The sequence below is a fragment of the Hemiscyllium ocellatum genome, chromosome 2 (assembly GCF_020745735.1).
Source record: "Hemiscyllium ocellatum isolate sHemOce1 chromosome 2, sHemOce1.pat.X.cur, whole genome shotgun sequence".
NCBI classification, from domain to species: Eukaryota; Metazoa; Chordata; class Chondrichthyes; order Orectolobiformes; family Hemiscylliidae; genus Hemiscyllium; species Hemiscyllium ocellatum.
Window position 1 is genome coordinate 120,221,868 of NC_083402.1, and position 16,585 is coordinate 120,238,452.

At 41.4% G+C, this 16,585-nt stretch overlaps 1 protein-coding gene across 1 annotated transcript in view; it reads right to left on the minus strand.

Annotated features, from left to right (window-relative positions):
- Positions 1-322: 322 nt before the first annotated feature.
- The window catches only part of LOC132828789 (cytoplasmic aconitate hydratase), a 73,007-nt gene continuing 56,744 nt past the window's right edge, over positions 323-16,585 (minus strand). Inside the window, exons 18-21 of the mRNA XM_060845883.1 lie at positions 14,504-14,651; positions 5,906-6,028; positions 1,531-1,716; positions 323-762 (exon numbers count right to left, since the gene is read on the minus strand). Of these exons, the coding sequence (XP_060701866.1) occupies positions 646-762; positions 1,531-1,716; positions 5,906-6,028; positions 14,504-14,651 (574 nt within the window). The 3' untranslated portion in view covers positions 323-645. The remainder of the gene's footprint in view (positions 763-1,530; positions 1,717-5,905; positions 6,029-14,503; positions 14,652-16,585) is intronic.

The window sequence follows — 16,585 nt, forward strand, 5'->3', positions numbered from 1 at the left end:
ATGAGGGTTGGCTTAAACAAATATCATTTATCTTCATATCTTTTTGTATAAGTTGCTCTCAGCACCTAACAAACAATTAGATTACAAGCCTTCCTCAGAGAACACCCAGACTCAGATCTTCAATACAATTTTTTTAAAAAATGTGCATGGAAATCTGACAACTTTAATCTCCAACCTTCTCCCCAATAATACAAAGTTGGTAATTTAAGGCTTCGTTCAACAAGTTTAAAGATAGACAAGCTGAAAACGATCAAAACAGTAACTTTGACAAAATGTGAAACATACAAATGTAGACTGCTGACAAGTTTTCACAAATATCATGTTTAATGATACTGCAAGTATGTAGGTTTCAAAAATAGATTTCATTATTATAACTGACTAAATAATAACTTGCAAATGTTTGAAGAGGTAATTTCAATGAATTGTAGTTAAAAATTAGTTCTAGAAAGGGAATTACAAAAATCTTTTACCTAATTACAAAACCCAGTCAGAATTGCTCCAACTAAACTGGAATAAAACAATCATCAACATTTACTTCTGATAACTAGTGCTTTCAATTTGTGCGTTTTTCGAGATGATCGAACCTTTATCACCTCCTTCACCCACTCCCCCAACCGCCACCAACAAACAAAAAGTAGTCTCCAACTAATTTGATATCATCTTTCGGATCATGTAGTTCAGTATACCACCATGGTGGAAGTAGGCCAATTCCACGTCGGTATCAAATCGCATGGTAGCTTGGAAGGACTTGCCAGTGTCAAGCTAGGAAATAAAAAAAAATGCTGTTCAAATACTTTCAAATGTGGGTGGTCTGACAGTGTCAGTAGTACAGCCATTCTAAAATAAAATTGTCACTTCCAAAAAAAATAATATTGAGGAAAATTTTAATGCAACAACTTCTTGCAATTTAGAAGGTTTCCTGAACAGCAATGGTAGCAGTTCAGTAGTAATTTTCAAATAGGAACCAGACACCGAGATAAATTACAAACTATTGTAAAAGTGCAGGGAGCCAGGATTCATTGGATAGTTCCAGCTATCGCTGTCAAAATGCAAATGCAAGTAGATTGAGTGGTATTCTCTGCTGTATTATACCAGTGAATTTCCAGCAGTTAGAAACAAAAGGAGGAATAAAACACCAAGTTTGTGATATACCTGACTGGGGACTATAAAAACAGCATTCTAAAACTGTACCAGGAGGAGGGGCATTCAGTCCACCTGCCTGGTTTATGCAAAACTGTTTAAGTCACTGGACGTATTTCAAAATACTGTTCAAACTGCAGGTATCATAAAAAGGAATAGATCTCTGGCTCAAAACAAATCGCACTTCTTTTAAAAAAAAAAATCAAAAATCCAAATGACCAGTGAATGCTGTAAATCAGAAACAAAAACAGCAATTGCTGGAAAAACTCAGGTCTGCCAGCATCTTTAGTTCTGAAGGATCACTGGACCTGAAACGTTAACTCTGTTTTCTCTCCACACCATGGGAGCTTTGATGGTGAGCGTACTTGAAAATAATAGTCAGGAATTCACCTTAATCTCCACATTCATCTTGGGCTTCATCTGGTTCGGAATTGAGATAGTAAAGCGTTCAAGACCTGTAAGTCCCAAGCTGTCAGCAGTCTGCCCCGGTAGATATTCCAAGGGAATTATCCCCATCCCCACAAGATTACTTCGGTGAATGCGTTCATAACTCTCAGCAAGGACAGCTTTGATGCCCTGGTAAGAAGATTATGATTGTGTTATTCAGTACCTTTGACTTACAGAATGCAGCTCACAAGTTAAGTCTCATAAAGCCAACTAAAACTTGACATTGGACAATTTTGGCCAAGTTGATTGATGCACAAAATGTAGTAAAAGCAAGTCATTCCAACTCTTTCAGGGAAAAATGCAGCCAAAGTTTCTGCTTTGGATGTCATTGGTTACCACACCATAAATTGCATTAATTTCCTAAAGTGCGGTTATGGTTCAATGGTCTGCTCACACGGGCATACACACAATCTTTCATGAACTAGCGGTACCGGGCAACACAACAGAAAATAACTTCTGTTCATAGTAAAAAAAAGATTCTGTAATGTATTTAGGAGTGGTATCCTAATGCACTTTTATTAACAGATAAAAATGGATTTATTGCAAAAAAAATGTATTTTAACAACTGTTTAATACACCATAACTGATTTTATGTCAAATGGTAAGAAATTTTACATTACATTTAGTTACACTGGTATACAGACCATTTCAATTCATACTTCATGACTTTTAAAAAGACGGAGTAATGCTATGAACCCAAAAAAAGGATTTTTTTTTTAAGAACTCCTTAAACAGTCTTAATCACCAAATTTTGGCATTAGTTTCAACTGGAGGCCTGTTTTGTGGAGACTGGATAGAGAAGATCAGGCTAGCATCCAACAAGTTCTCTTAAACCAGCACAGAAAATCTCAGTAAAATTTCACTGGACATATTAGAGTTCCAAAAATGGTGCATTAAAGGTCCTCATTTTTCAACACTTTAGGGGTAAATAAAGGTGTTATGCCACAACCGCCTCAGGCGACTGACTGTGTGGAGTTTGCACGTTCTCCCCGTGTCTGCGTGGGTTTCCTCCGGGTGCTCCGGTTTCCTCCCACAGTCCAAAGATGTGCGGGTCAGGTGAATTGGCGATGCTAAATTGCCCGTAGTGTTAGGTAAGGGGTATATGTTGGGGTATGGGTGGGTTGCGCTTCGGCGGGTCGGTGTGGACTTGTTGGGCCGAAGGGCCTGTTTCCACACCGCAAGTAATCTAATCTAATCAGCTATGGTGGAGCAGGTTCGTAAGATCAAATAACACACTCTTGCTCCTATTTCTCATTTTTTTGTAAGATTATTTTGGCAGATGTTGCACATAATAGAAATTCTAGGCCTAAATACGTAAGATTAGTTCTTGCATGTTGGTATAAAACCCCATCAGCCTTATAAGGGGCAAATTAATACCAAGTGCCTGTCCAGCTTTTTCACTTGCCATTTGCTGGAACAAATTTATTTCTAAACAACTCTTAACTAACTCCTCTCCCAATCTTTGAAGTGACAGCCCCACAATGCTCAAAAACAATCCCTGCAGACATTTGGTGCCATTGAAATGGTGGTTAATTTTTGTAAAAAATTCTTAATTTTGGTTCAAAATAATGTGCACCTTTTTGTCCCACCTCAGACCACTTGCATCTGGAGATCTAGATAGCCATTTAGATATCATAGGAATTTGTTGGTCTCAAAATGTAATCCATATCAGCCCACATTAACCTCAATGAGCCATTTACTTATTTCACCAAAAACATGATCAAAGTGACCTTTCGAACCAAAACATGCAAGGAACAGTGCAGTAAGCTGCTCAAATAAGTTTTGTCAAGAGCTGCAAGAATGAACTGTCTTCAAGATAAGTTTGCTTGTTACTTAGTCTTCAGCTCCCATTTCGGTTACTGCAGGTTACAATTTGCAATTGCAGTTGACTTCATGCTGCTAAGTTTTCATGTTCAAAACTGAACAAGTGCAGGTTGTTCTCTAATGCAATTAACATCCTTGTTTTCAATCCCCTCATAACTCCATCATTCCTGGTATCTGGAATCTTTTGCAGCCTTACTGCCCTCTCCAACCTCTGCCTCCTCCAGAGAATATGATGCAAGGTTATCAACCTGAAACATTAGCTTCCAATAGATTTATTTTTATTCATTCACCAGATGAGGATGTTGCTAGCTCAGTTCTGGGTATGGAGTCACATATAGGTCAGACTAGATAAAGACAGCAGATTTCCTTCCCTGAAGGACACTAGTGAACCAAATGGTGTTTTTTCCCCCGACAATCAACAATAGTTTCATGGTGATTGGTAGATTCTTATTTCCAGATTCTTTTTATTGAATTCAAATTCCACCATCTGCCAAGGCAGGATATGAACCTGGGTTTTCAGGATAGTCTTACAAAATTACCATAGGACCACAGCCTCCCCATTTGCTACCTGACCTGAGTATTTCCAGCATTGTATTTTTAGACACAAGATTAGTAGTGTTTCCCAAGTAAGAGTCCTTTCCAGTACTTTCTATTTTCAATTTTAGAATCTGTTGCAAATTTAATTTTTCTAATAATTCAAAGGGAGTGGAGTATAAAAACAGGAAAATTTGCTAAAACTGCACACAGCATGAGGGAGAACACAATGAGAATTCCACAAACAGCTTTAGGCCTCTAAGGAAAGATACATTTACATTGGAGGCAATCTAGAGAAGGTTCACTAGGCTGACACCAGGAATGGAGGGACTATCTTATGTCGACAGGTTGACTATGTTAGGCATATGCTCATTGGAATTTAGAAGAATGAGAGGCAGTCTAATTGCAACATCCAAGATTCTTAGACATGTTATGAAGTTGTAGGCATGTACTGTACCTTTAAGAGAGTGAAAGCTAGAAAGTACCTAGCAAGACAGTGTGCTGGAAATTTTAAAAATGTAGCATTTGGCTGTGAAACAAATAGCTGAGCTGGGTTGCTATGTTGCCACAACAATTTGAATTTAGCCAGTTTAAATTATGCCCCAAGATATTAAAACTCAATCAAATTTGAATTTTACTGTTTTGACAACATCAAACCAATGAGACAATCCAATTTTTGGGGTATAACAATCAGGCATTTTGAACAGTTAGCCAGAGAGACCAAGAGCACCTACTGCATACAAACTGCCTGCAGACCCGCTCTCTGAAAGGTACCTTCTCATACGAAAAGTCTGTGCAACAAAAAACCGAAGTCGAGCCAGGAAGATACAGAGGAGGATCAACACAGCTGACTGGCTTTGAAACTTGATTTTTTTTTTGTACACTTTATAGGGGCTTTATTGGATCAGTATATAGTTATAGAGTGGGAGGTTTCTTAAATCGTTAAGACAATGGAGGTTTACAGTGTAGATAGTTGTCGTTTAATGTTCTTTTTGAGTTAAATAGTAAATTGTTAATTTTTTCTTTAAATAGTGGAATTTGGGAAGTTCCCTGTCACTCATTCTTTAACAGATTACAAGGTGAGGTTAACCTGTGTGTCTGATTTAAATTGACAGAAGGGTTTACCCAGTGTCATAACAGAGGATTGCACAGAGTAGATGAGGAAAGGATGTTTTCCCTTGTGCAATAGTGTCTTACACAAGAGGGCATTATCTCAGAATAAGAGATTACACATTTAAAATGAGTAGAGAAGGAATTTATTCTCTCTCAGAGTAGTAAAGCTGTGGAATCATTTACTGCAAAGGGATGTTGAGGCTGAGTCATTAAGTGTATTTAATCATAGAATCTCCAGTGTGGAAAGAAGCCATTCAGCCCATCAAGTCTGCACTGACCCTCTTAAGATCATGACACCCTAGACCCAGCTAACCCCAACCTCTACGCTCAACCCATAACACTGCATTTCCTTTGGTTAATCCACCCAACCTGCATATCTTTGGACTGAGATAGAGAGAGAGATTTGTAATAAGTAACAGAATCAAGGTTTACAGGGAAAAAGCTGGAAAGTCGAGTTGAGGATTATCAAATCAGTCAATGGCAGAGCAAAATCCAGAGGCTGAATGGCTGGTTTCTTGTCCTATAATTTATGGGCTATTAAGCTCTGCAGTTTGACAGAAGTCCATTTTGAATGCACTGCCCTAATGGGCACTGAAGGCAGACTCGATAGTTTTCAAAACAGAACTAGATAAATACTTAAAATGAAACATTTGCTCATCAATTAGGAAAGATTCAAATGACGGGTCTGATTAGCCCTTCAAACTGCTAACAAGGTATAATGTGCTGATGGATTCCATTTATGCTGTATCATTCTACATATGCCCATAGTACCAGAAGTTCGATTATTTTTTAAGTCATGGATGCAATCAGGAAACTTGTACATATTTGCTACAGGCAAACAACCTACCTGCAAATAGGGACCCTTTGCTGCCCAGTCTCTTGAGCTCCCTGATCCATACTCCTTACCAGCCAAAATAATCAGAGGATGAGCATGTTGTTGATAGCGGTCTGCAGCATCGTACACATCAAGCTGCCAACAGTGGAAAAATGCATGCATTTTAGAATTTTGTTTTGAATTTAAAACTTCATCCTGTACCAAATTACACTAAATTCATCAAATTCTAAAGAGTCGGACTTAAAAACATAAAATCACATCTTTTCTGATTAGAACATGTGATGGAACCGTAATGTGTTGAAGGAAAAGGTCAGTTTTCATTGCACCATAGAATCCTACTTTGCAAGAGAGACCATTTGACCCATCAAGTCTGCACTGACCCTCTGAAGAATATCCCACCCAGATCCATCCTCACACTATCCCCATAACACCATATTTAACTTGGCTAATGCACCTAGCCTGCACATCTCTGGACACTGCGGAGCAATTCAGCATGGCCAAACCACCTAACCGGTACATTTTCAGACAATGGGAGGAAACCAAAGCACCCAGACGATACCCACACAGACATAGGGAGAACAGAGCATGCAAACTCTGTACAGTTGTCCAAGGCTGGAAGTGAACCCTGCTCCTGGTGCTGTGACGTACCACTGTGCTACCATGCCACCCCACCCAACATCTTCTTTCCAAATACATGTGATATCACTCAGACTGTTAATGGGACAGTGTTCAATGAACTGTATTTTTCAGGTTAGCTTTATTACTATTCAAATGATAATAAAATTATCATTGAAGCAATATTTTTTTCCTCTCAAAAAAATCTACCATCCTCACCTGGTCTGGCCTACATGTACTCCAGACCCATGGCAATGTGGTTGACTATCAACTACCCTCTGTAATAGCCTGGCAAGCCACTCAGCTGTATCAACTGCTACAAATTCTCAACAGGGAAATGAATCAGATGGATCACTTGGCATTGACCTTGGCACCAGAAATGACAACAGCGGAAACAGTCCCATTGAAGTCCTCCTTATTAACATCTGAGGGCTACTGCCAAAATTGGGAGAGCTGCCTCACAGACTAGTCAAGCAACTAGTCATACTCATGGAAACATACCTTATAGACAATGTCCCAGACACCACCTTTGTCATCCCTGGATACGCCCTGTCCCACCGGCAGAGGTAGCAGCACAGTGATATAAAGTAAGGAGAGTGTTGCCCTGGGAGAACTGTTATGGACAGCTCCGCCTAACAGCCAAGGCACATTGATGTTTTTTGCCATCCCTGGCCAATTTATGTGGTGGAATTATTAGTTTAAAACCTTACAGATCACATATTTGTTAATATTTGGGAGTGGGAAGGATGCCAAAAGGAGCAAACAAACAGCAGCAGGGAGGACACTCCCCTGCAGCACCTACCACACCAGAGACTGCAGCAGCAGCAGCCTCTCCTGATCCCCCCAGGGACCTGACAGACTCTCAGGAATTGGCTGCGGCGATGGAGAGACTTACCTCGAAAATTGGGGCTGCAATTGAGGAGATCCGTGGGAAGGTTCATGCCCAGGTCCAACCTATCGCATCCATGCTGCAGAAGTATGAGCAGAAGATCCAGGGCCTCAGGGAGAGGCTGGAGGAGGTGGAGGGTTGAACGAAGGCCTTAGAAGATGCAACCAAGTCAACATCCATTCGAATCCAGGTGCTGGAGCGAGAAGCGCAGGCCTTGCAGGACCATATCGACGACCTCGATTGGATAAATCTGATTTTGGGGCTCCCTGAAGGTGAGGAAGGTGAGCAGCCATTTTATTTGAAAACTGGCTGCCGAAGCTTTTGGGCCTTCACATCGAGTCCAGCAGGCTACAGATTGAAAGGGCATACCGGGTTACAGTGCACAGGTCAGGGCCGGTGCAATGCCCCCGCTCGGTCCTAGGACAAGCAAAAAGTCATAGAAACTTCCAGATCCCTGGGAAAAGATCCGCAGGCACTGCTGTACAAAAGGTCAAAAATCATCTTTTTCCGGGATTTTTCTGCAGTTGTAATTCGATGAAGTTAAAAAGAGGCTGAGGAACCTGGGCATCCAGTACTCCATGAGATACCCCGCAGTACTTCATTTCAGCCACAAGGACTCAGTTTATACATTTGACTCAGTGGATAAAGCTAAAAACTTTGTAGACACTTTAAAATAGACAGATTGGCCTGAAGAATACGGTTAATATTTGTTCTCTTTTCTACCTTTCCCCATGTTTTCCCTTCCTTTTCTTAAAATTCCTTTCTTTCTCCCGAATAATTTCCTTTTTGTAAAGGGGGGAAAAGACTTTGGAATAAGTTGTTTTTTTTTAAATAACTGGATTTTCTGATGGGAAATTTTGTGGATGTTCTTTGTTGTCTCTCTCCCTTTTTTGTTTGTTCTGTTTCTCTTTTAGTCACAGGTAGGGGTGACATGAAGCCAGGGATGGATGGAGTGCTCGTCCTGACTTTGTCTTTTTTCTGTTGATTTAAGGATCATCTTTTTTTTCTCTCTGGCCTAAGGTTGGGGCACAGTCCTGGTTTGAAGGAGCTGTGAAGGAGGGGATGGGGAGGGTGAGTGCCCCCTATGGGCAGGGGGAAGAGTCTTCCATTCAAGGTTTTATAGTTGTTTTCTTTGGGTAGTTTTTTGGTAGTAATTGTTGTTTATAGTTAAGATAGAGTAGTTTTTGTATATATAGGTCTTCAAATGAGTCTTTATTTACTCGGCGCTTTGTAAGTAGGGTTCTCCCTTCGAGGGGTTCAAGGGTCTCTGAAAGGGGATATGTCTAAGTGTCTTATTGATGTACACCTGGAACATTAAGGGAAGTAATTTGCCTGTTAAAAGGAAAAAAGTGCTTTCTAGCCTTAAAAGGAAAACGGTTGATATTGCTTTGTTGTAGGAAACCCATCTTGATGATGGGGAACACGTGAAATTACAACAGGGGGGTTATGACTGGGTATTCTTTTCATCCTGTAGGGGAGTGGCAATACTTATCCAGAAAAATCTTCCGTTCACATTATTAGAGCAGGTGAAAGATGAGCAGGGACTGTTTGTGATACTTAAAGCCCTGATACATGGGGAGGAATATGGCATTTAAGTGTCTACTGTCCTCCAAGCACCCCCTCAAATTTTTGATTAATGCTTTCTCTAGGTTGAGTGCCTTTAGAACACGGCACATTATTATAGGGGAGGATTTTAATTGTCTTTTGGATCCAACAGTGGACAGGATGCCTTGTGGGCCCCCAACTGTTTCTTCACAGGCCAAGCAGATGGTTGACTTATGTGACAAGTTGGGGCTGGTGGATATTTGGTGATGTCTTCACCCTACCGGCAGGGACTTCACCTTTTTCTCTAACCCACATAAATGTCACGAGGATTGACCTCTTTCTGGATCCCTCGGCCCTTTTGGATTCGATTATGGGTTGTTAAATTGGGAATATAGCTATCTCTGATTATGCAGCAGTGTATTTGGAGGTTAAGGCTAAGAGTGAGGGGCTAGGTTTGCGGCATTGGCGTTTGAACCCTTTTCTCCTTAAGAATTCCAAATTTGTGGAATACGTTTTGAAGGAGTTTCAGGAATTCTTGACTATTAACTCAGACTTGGCTAGTAGTCCATCTGTGCTATGGGAGACTATTAAGGCCTTTGCTAGGGGATTAGCTATTTCTTACACGGCAAGCCGGAAACGACAGAAGGAGGAACAGCAGCGCCTAATTGAGATGCGGTTGAAAGCCACCAAGGCAGCACATTTTGCGCGGCCTTCGGTAACTAAGCTACAGCAGATCACTTCCCTTCGGGCTGCCTTGAATTCAATACGGACACAAAACACAAAGAATGAACTCACTTTAGCTCGACAAAGGCTGTTCGAATATGGGGATAGGCCAGGGAAGTATTTAGCGTACCTGACTAGGAAAAAGCGTGCTCCCCAATCTATTACTGCAATCCGAGACAGTGCCAGGGTCCTTACATACAATGCTAAAAAGATTAATGAGGCTTTTCAGACGTCTTACTCTGAATTGTATCGGTCTGAAGGTTGTGAGATCAGGAGAGCTAAAATGGAGACACTTTTTTTTAAGAATCTGGACCTCCCAGGAGTAACTTTGGAACAGGCCTCTCTCCTTAATGGCCCCTTGACATTTCAGGAAATTCTGGAGGCAGCTAGGCAACTTCAGAGTGGGAAAGCGCCTGGCCTTGATGGTCTTCCCGGTGAGTTTTATAAGGAGTTTATAGGGATTCTGTCAGGGCCGATGTTGGAGATGTACAATCCCTCCTATATGCATGAATGTCCACCACCATCTTTGAGAGAAGCTAATATTCCCCTAACTCTTAGAAGGGGAAGGTCCGAAGGATTGTGCCTCATACAAGATTCTGTCCAAGATTCTGGTGCTGAGATTGGAAAGGGTGTTGCCCCATATTGTTAAAGACGACTATACAGGCTTTATAAGGGGCCGTAGGTCCTTTAATAATATTAGAAGGTTGCTGAACACGGTCCAAGCTTGTCAGCAATGATCAATTCAGGGGTTGGTGATTTCCTTAGATGCAGAGAAAGCGTTTGACAGGATGGAATGGCCATATGTTTTTTTTAATGTCTTAGAACAGTTTGGGTTGGATGGAGTCTTTGCTAGGCGGGTAGTGGTTTTATATCACCATCCTCTGGCCGCGGTTGTCACCAACTGGGTGAAGTCTGGGAATTTTAGGATTGGTAGGGGTAGTTGGCAAGGCTGCCCCCTTTCACTGTGGTTTATGTTGGTGATAGAGGTGCTGACATAAGCCATGCGTTAGAACATCCACATAACCACTCCAGAAGTGGATCGAGGACACACAAGATTACACTGTATGCGGATGATGTCCTTCTGTTTTTATCGGACTCGATGACCTTCGTACCCCATTTGATACGATGTATCAATTCATTTGGGGCTATTTCAGGATATAAGATTAACTTTGCAAAATCAGCAGCTACGCCTCTGGGGAAGCTTAAGGATGTACTAGAAGTTGAAGGTGGCCTTAAGTTCCCTTTTCAGTGGTCACGGGCAGGGTTCCGATACCTAGGCATTTTTATTACCCCCAAGTTTGATCTGTTATTTCGGACTAACTTTGCTCATTTGCTTGACAATATTAGGCGAGATCGCCAGAGATGGGACGCTCTTCCAATTTCATGGCTGGGACGAATATCTCTCATTAAGATGAACATTCTTCCTCATTTGCTTTATCCCATGCGTAAGCTCCCTATAATGTTTCCCAGGTCAATGCTGCGGAAATGTATGGGGTTGTTTGGTTCCTTTGTCTGGCATAGTGGATGGCCCCTCATCAAACTTCCTAAATTGAAGTTGCCTCATGGAAGGGGAGGAGTTGATTTCCCAGACATCAGAAGGTATCAATTGAGTTCCCTGCTGTCCTTTATCTGTGATTGGGTTGGTAACGATCCAAACTCAATATGGCTGGATATCGAGGCCTCCCAGGCAAAGTGCCCTCTTGTTAACCCGTTGCTCATGGATAAGATGAGGACAGTTATGGACCACTGCTGGAATCCCATTGTCATTAGTACGGTCAAGGCAAGGAGGGTGATGCGTCAGAGTGAGAGTTGTTTATCCAGGACTTCACAACTTACATCTATAGTTGACATGCCAGGGTTCCGACCAGGGATGATGGACTCAGGATTCGAACTATGGGCAGCAAGAGGAGTTTTGTAGTTTGGGAGACTTGTTTGACGGGGAGGTTATGATGTCTTTTGAGCAACTGAGTCGCAAATACGGGTTGCCCAGCAGAGATCTTTTCCGGTTTTTTCAGGTTAGGGATTTCATCCAGAAGATAACTACACTTCTCACTAAGCCCTATAAGCTCGATAATACAGAGAGGTTGCTGCTACGTTCCACAAGCACCCTTTCGATTAGTGCCCTCTATCGCGTGCTGGGTAGCAAGGCCTGGCAGGATATTAACTGGTTAGGAGAGGTCTGGGAGCAAGAGCTGGGAGTGGAGATCTCTTCTGAAACATGAGAGAACATATAGGAGAATACTCGAAAGATCTCAATCTGTAATAGGACATGTGCTACGCAGTTAAAAGTTCTGCACAGATCTCATCTGGCATCAGACCGTCTGGCAAAGTGTATAAAAGGGGCATCTTCAGTGTGCCCCAAATGTAAAATAAGTGTAGGTACTCTTACCCATTGCTTCTGGACATGCCACAGGCTCCGTGTTTATTGGAGCACTGTGGTGGGAGATATAGGGAGGGTATTGAGGACCCAAGTTAAAGGAGACCCGATATCTCTCCGCTTAGGTCTATCGAATTTACCCATCTTTAGATGGACATGGGAAGAAGCTATTTAATATTCTTGCATACTGTGCATGGAAGAATATTCTGATGAATTGGGTGTCTGAGAACCTGCCGGGTTTGCTGGGATGGCAGAAATTATTTATGGAGCACATTCTCGGACTTTTTTTACAAACATGGTGCACCACACAACAGACAATTTGTATGAGACACGGCAGCCCTACTTGAGTTATTTGGACATAGATTTGTCAGTTATCTTAACTAGGGCATTTGTTTAACAGGATAATTAGATTTGTCAAGCCCTGGGCCCTGGAGGGGGTCTCCTGAGTTAATACAGGTAAATGTATATACAATGCTCCCATTCCTTTGTTTGGGAGCTTTGCGCCGAGCATAGCTGTTCTGTATTTTGTGGTTTTGTTTTGCTTTTTTTGGTGTTGCTTTGCACTGTGTTAGGTTTGCTTTGTATTATAGGATAGTGGATTAGTAGTTGTATTGTAATTTGTGTTTTTTTCTTTTTATTGTACTGATATTTGTTATTGATTTTACGTTTGAAGTTACGGAAGATGTCATCAACTGTGCTATCAAGTTGAACCTACTCAGTGATGCCTAGTTTGGGTTCCGTCAGCGCCACTCAGCTCCAGACCTCATTACAGCCTTGGTTCAAACATGAACAAAACCAGTGAATTCCAGAGGTGAGGTGAGGTGAGGTGAGAGTGACAGCTTTCAATATCAAGGCCACATTTGACTGGATGTGGCATCAAGGAGCCCTAACAAAACTGGAATCAGGGGGCAAACTCTCAGTTGGTTGGAGTCACATCTGGTACATAGGAAGTTGTTATTATGAGGTCAGTCATCTCAGCTCCAAGATATTTGTGCAGGAATTCTCCTGGGTATTATCTTTGGCCCAACCATTTTCAGCTGCTTTATTAATGATTTGGTCAGAAATGGGGATGCATACTTATGATTGTACAAAGTTCAGCCACATTCATGACTCCTCAGATACTGAAGCAATCCATGTTCAAATGCAACAAGATCTGGACAATACCTAGACCTGGGCTGACAGTTGGTAACATTCATGCCACCCAATTGCCAACTTACAACCATCTGCAACAACAGACAATTAACCACCAGCCGTTGACATTCAATGGTGTTACCATCATTGAACCCCCTCCCCCACCCCCACCATTACCAACATCCTGACATTTACCACTGACCAGAAACTCAATTGAATTCACTATATAAACACAACAGTTATAGCCACAAGTCAGAGACTAGTAATACTGTCAGTTCTTCTATAATGTGATGGCTGGTTCTTGTGCAACCCCGCTTTGTAGGAAAATCATGCTTTAGAAACACTGTTTGAAGTATTGACAATGTAATCATGTTACAGCCAATACACATTTTAAAAGTTTGCGTTTTAGAAACAGCATCCCCAATTTGTCAATCATGTTACAGCGAGTTCGCATTGACGAAACATATGTTATAGCAGAATGACTAGCACTGCAGCAGGTAACTCACCTCCTGACACCCCAAAGCATGTCTCTCAACTACAGAGCACAGGTCAGAAGTGTAATGAAATACTCTTCACTTGTCTGTCTGGGTGCAGCTCCAACAACACAAGAAGCTTGAAACTATCCAGGACAAAGTAGCCTACTTGGTTGACACCATGTCAACAAACATCCAATTCCTCCGCCACCAATACTCCGAAGCATATGCTTTTACAAGATGCAATGCAGAAATTCACCAAAGATCCTTAACACAGCACCTCCCAAACTCCCAACCACTACCATCTAGAAAAACAAAGCCATCAGATATATGCAAAGACCACCACTTGTGTGTCCCCTCCAAGCCACTCACCATCCTGATTTGGAAATATATTGCTTTTCCTTCCCTGTCACTGGGTCAAAATGCTGGAATTCCCTCCATAAGGGAATTGCTAGCATCACATTGAATACAGCAGTTCAAGAAGGCAGCTCACCAGCACCCTCTCAAGGGCAACTAAGGACAAGCAATAAATGCTGGCCCAGCCAACAATGCCCACATTCCACAAGTGAATAAAAAACTGTAAAGGAGGAACACTCCACTGTATCATCAGGAGAGAAAAGTTCAAAAGGATTACTGATAGACTGTTCAATAAAGTGAAGAGCCATTGCCAATTACCACTACCAAAGTAATATTTCTGGTTACTTACACGTTTCAAATAAAAATCTGATCTTTGCTTGACTTTTCACAACAGCCTCGTTGAAAACACAACTCAGCAAGTAGAAAGCCATAGTGCAACCTGATACTCTCATGTGCCAGCCCACTGGACTCAGTATATAACTTTGTGATTTCTCACTTACTATTTCTCCACTGGGAAAATGAATAGTCTGCGGTCCCTGCTTGTTGAGGAATTTATTGAGCAACCGAATGTTTGCGAATGTTCCTCTTGCCATTACTGCATCATTTCCTCGACGGGATCCGTAGGAGTTGAACTGTCGAGGAGTTAAACTAAAAAGATTTTTAAAAAGTTAATAGAAGGGGTTTAACTAGGTTAAACATTTCAAAAGTCATTTAACATCATGCTTCTCTGCCAAAATCAAGCATTCCCCACAATCATTTTGGAAAGGAAAGATAAACTGTTTTTCCTATTCTTCTGTATCTGCCTATTCCCCTTACCATCTTCACCCACACTTCGAATAACAAGTCCAATAAACTCAGAACGCCTTCTCACTCAGATAATGAACAATCATTCAGTTTCCTCTGATATTCTTCTTCATTCCTGCCCAACCATTCCTCCCCAAACACTCATGTTAAACAATGTCTGAATCCCCTGTTTCTGAGTATCTTTCTTATCTCTTACATGTCCTCTCAAACCCATATTATCACCGAGACCAAACTCTAATTCCTTGACACCATTCTCCATAGACTGCTGACCAGCCAGCTTTCCTCCTGACCTCAAATAGTTCACTCCACAAAAAGTTCCTTTCCCTTTTAAAATCATAATCACCCACTACCCCACGATAAAAGAAATCATAAGGCACCTGAGTCCTTGCAAACTAGTCCTCTATTTCCAACCAAGCAGGGTAGCCTGCTTATTGAAACAAAGGGTATGGTACAGATACTAAATGTTTACTTTGCTCTTGTCTTTACCAAATTAGAAGATAGTGAATATTGAGCATACCTGCTGAAAGTGAGTATTGAACAACTGAACAGTACAGCGATAGGTAAAGGAGTGGGAAAAAGGCTGGCAGCACTCCAGATAGAGACGCTGCCAGGCCCGGTAGGGATGAAACGTGTAATGGATGCAAATCGCTAAGCCATTAACAAAAATTTTATGGTCTTCTCTGAACACAGGATTAGTTCCAAGGGACTGAAGGATTGCAAATGTGATGCCATTGTTTAAGAAAGTGACAAAGGATAACCCACAAAACGACAAAACTGTCAGCTTGACACCAATAGTGGGCAAGCTAAATATACATATAGAAAAAAATAAGTTAATAGAAGACGGTCAACATGGCTTTGTTAAGGGCAGGTCATGCCTGAGAAAATGAAAGTGAGTACTTTGACAAGATGGCACAAGCAATGGATAAGGGTGGTGCTGTGGACAATGTATATTTGGACTTCCAGAAAGCATTTGATATGGTGCCACATGGCAGGTTAGTTAGCAAATTAGAAATATTTGGGATTGATGGTTCCTTGTCTGCATGGATTAGAAGTTGGCTAAAAGATAAAAAACAGAAAGTAGGTGGGCATTTCTCAGGCCAGAGATGAATTGAAAGTTCCCAGGGTTCGGTGCTGGGATCCCTCACCTTGATTTTTTCAATTAACATAAACAGTTTGAAGATGAGTATTGAGGGCAAATTTTCTAAATTTGCAAACACTAAGCAAGAAGGAGTACTGAACTGTGAAGATGACACTAAGTGACTTCAGACAGAATTGACAACTTGGCCAAATGGGCAGACAGGTGATATTTCAATTCAGAGAAATAATAGATAATGCATGTTGGTAGAAGAAACAGGGAGAAACAATACAGGCTCAATGGTACAACATTGAGGGGAGTACAGAAGCAGTGACCTTGAGATACAAATGCGTAATTCTCAGTTGCTGGCTATGCATATTGGAACAGGTATTTTAAGGAAAGTTGTTCAAGCCCTGGAGAGAGCACAAAGGAGATTTACTAGAATGATACCAGGAATGAGGGATTCTTCTTTATTCATTCATGGATCCATGTGTCACTAGCTGGTCCAGAATTTATTCCCTAACTGCCCTAACAGTCAACCAAGCACATTGCTGTGGATCCAAGGGTCAAATGTGGGCCAGACCAGGAAGGACAGCAGATTTCCTTCCCCAAAGGACATTAGTGAATCAGATGGGTTTTCACTTATGATCACCAATAGTTTCATAGTCATCATTACAATCTTATTTCCAGATCATTAGTGGAA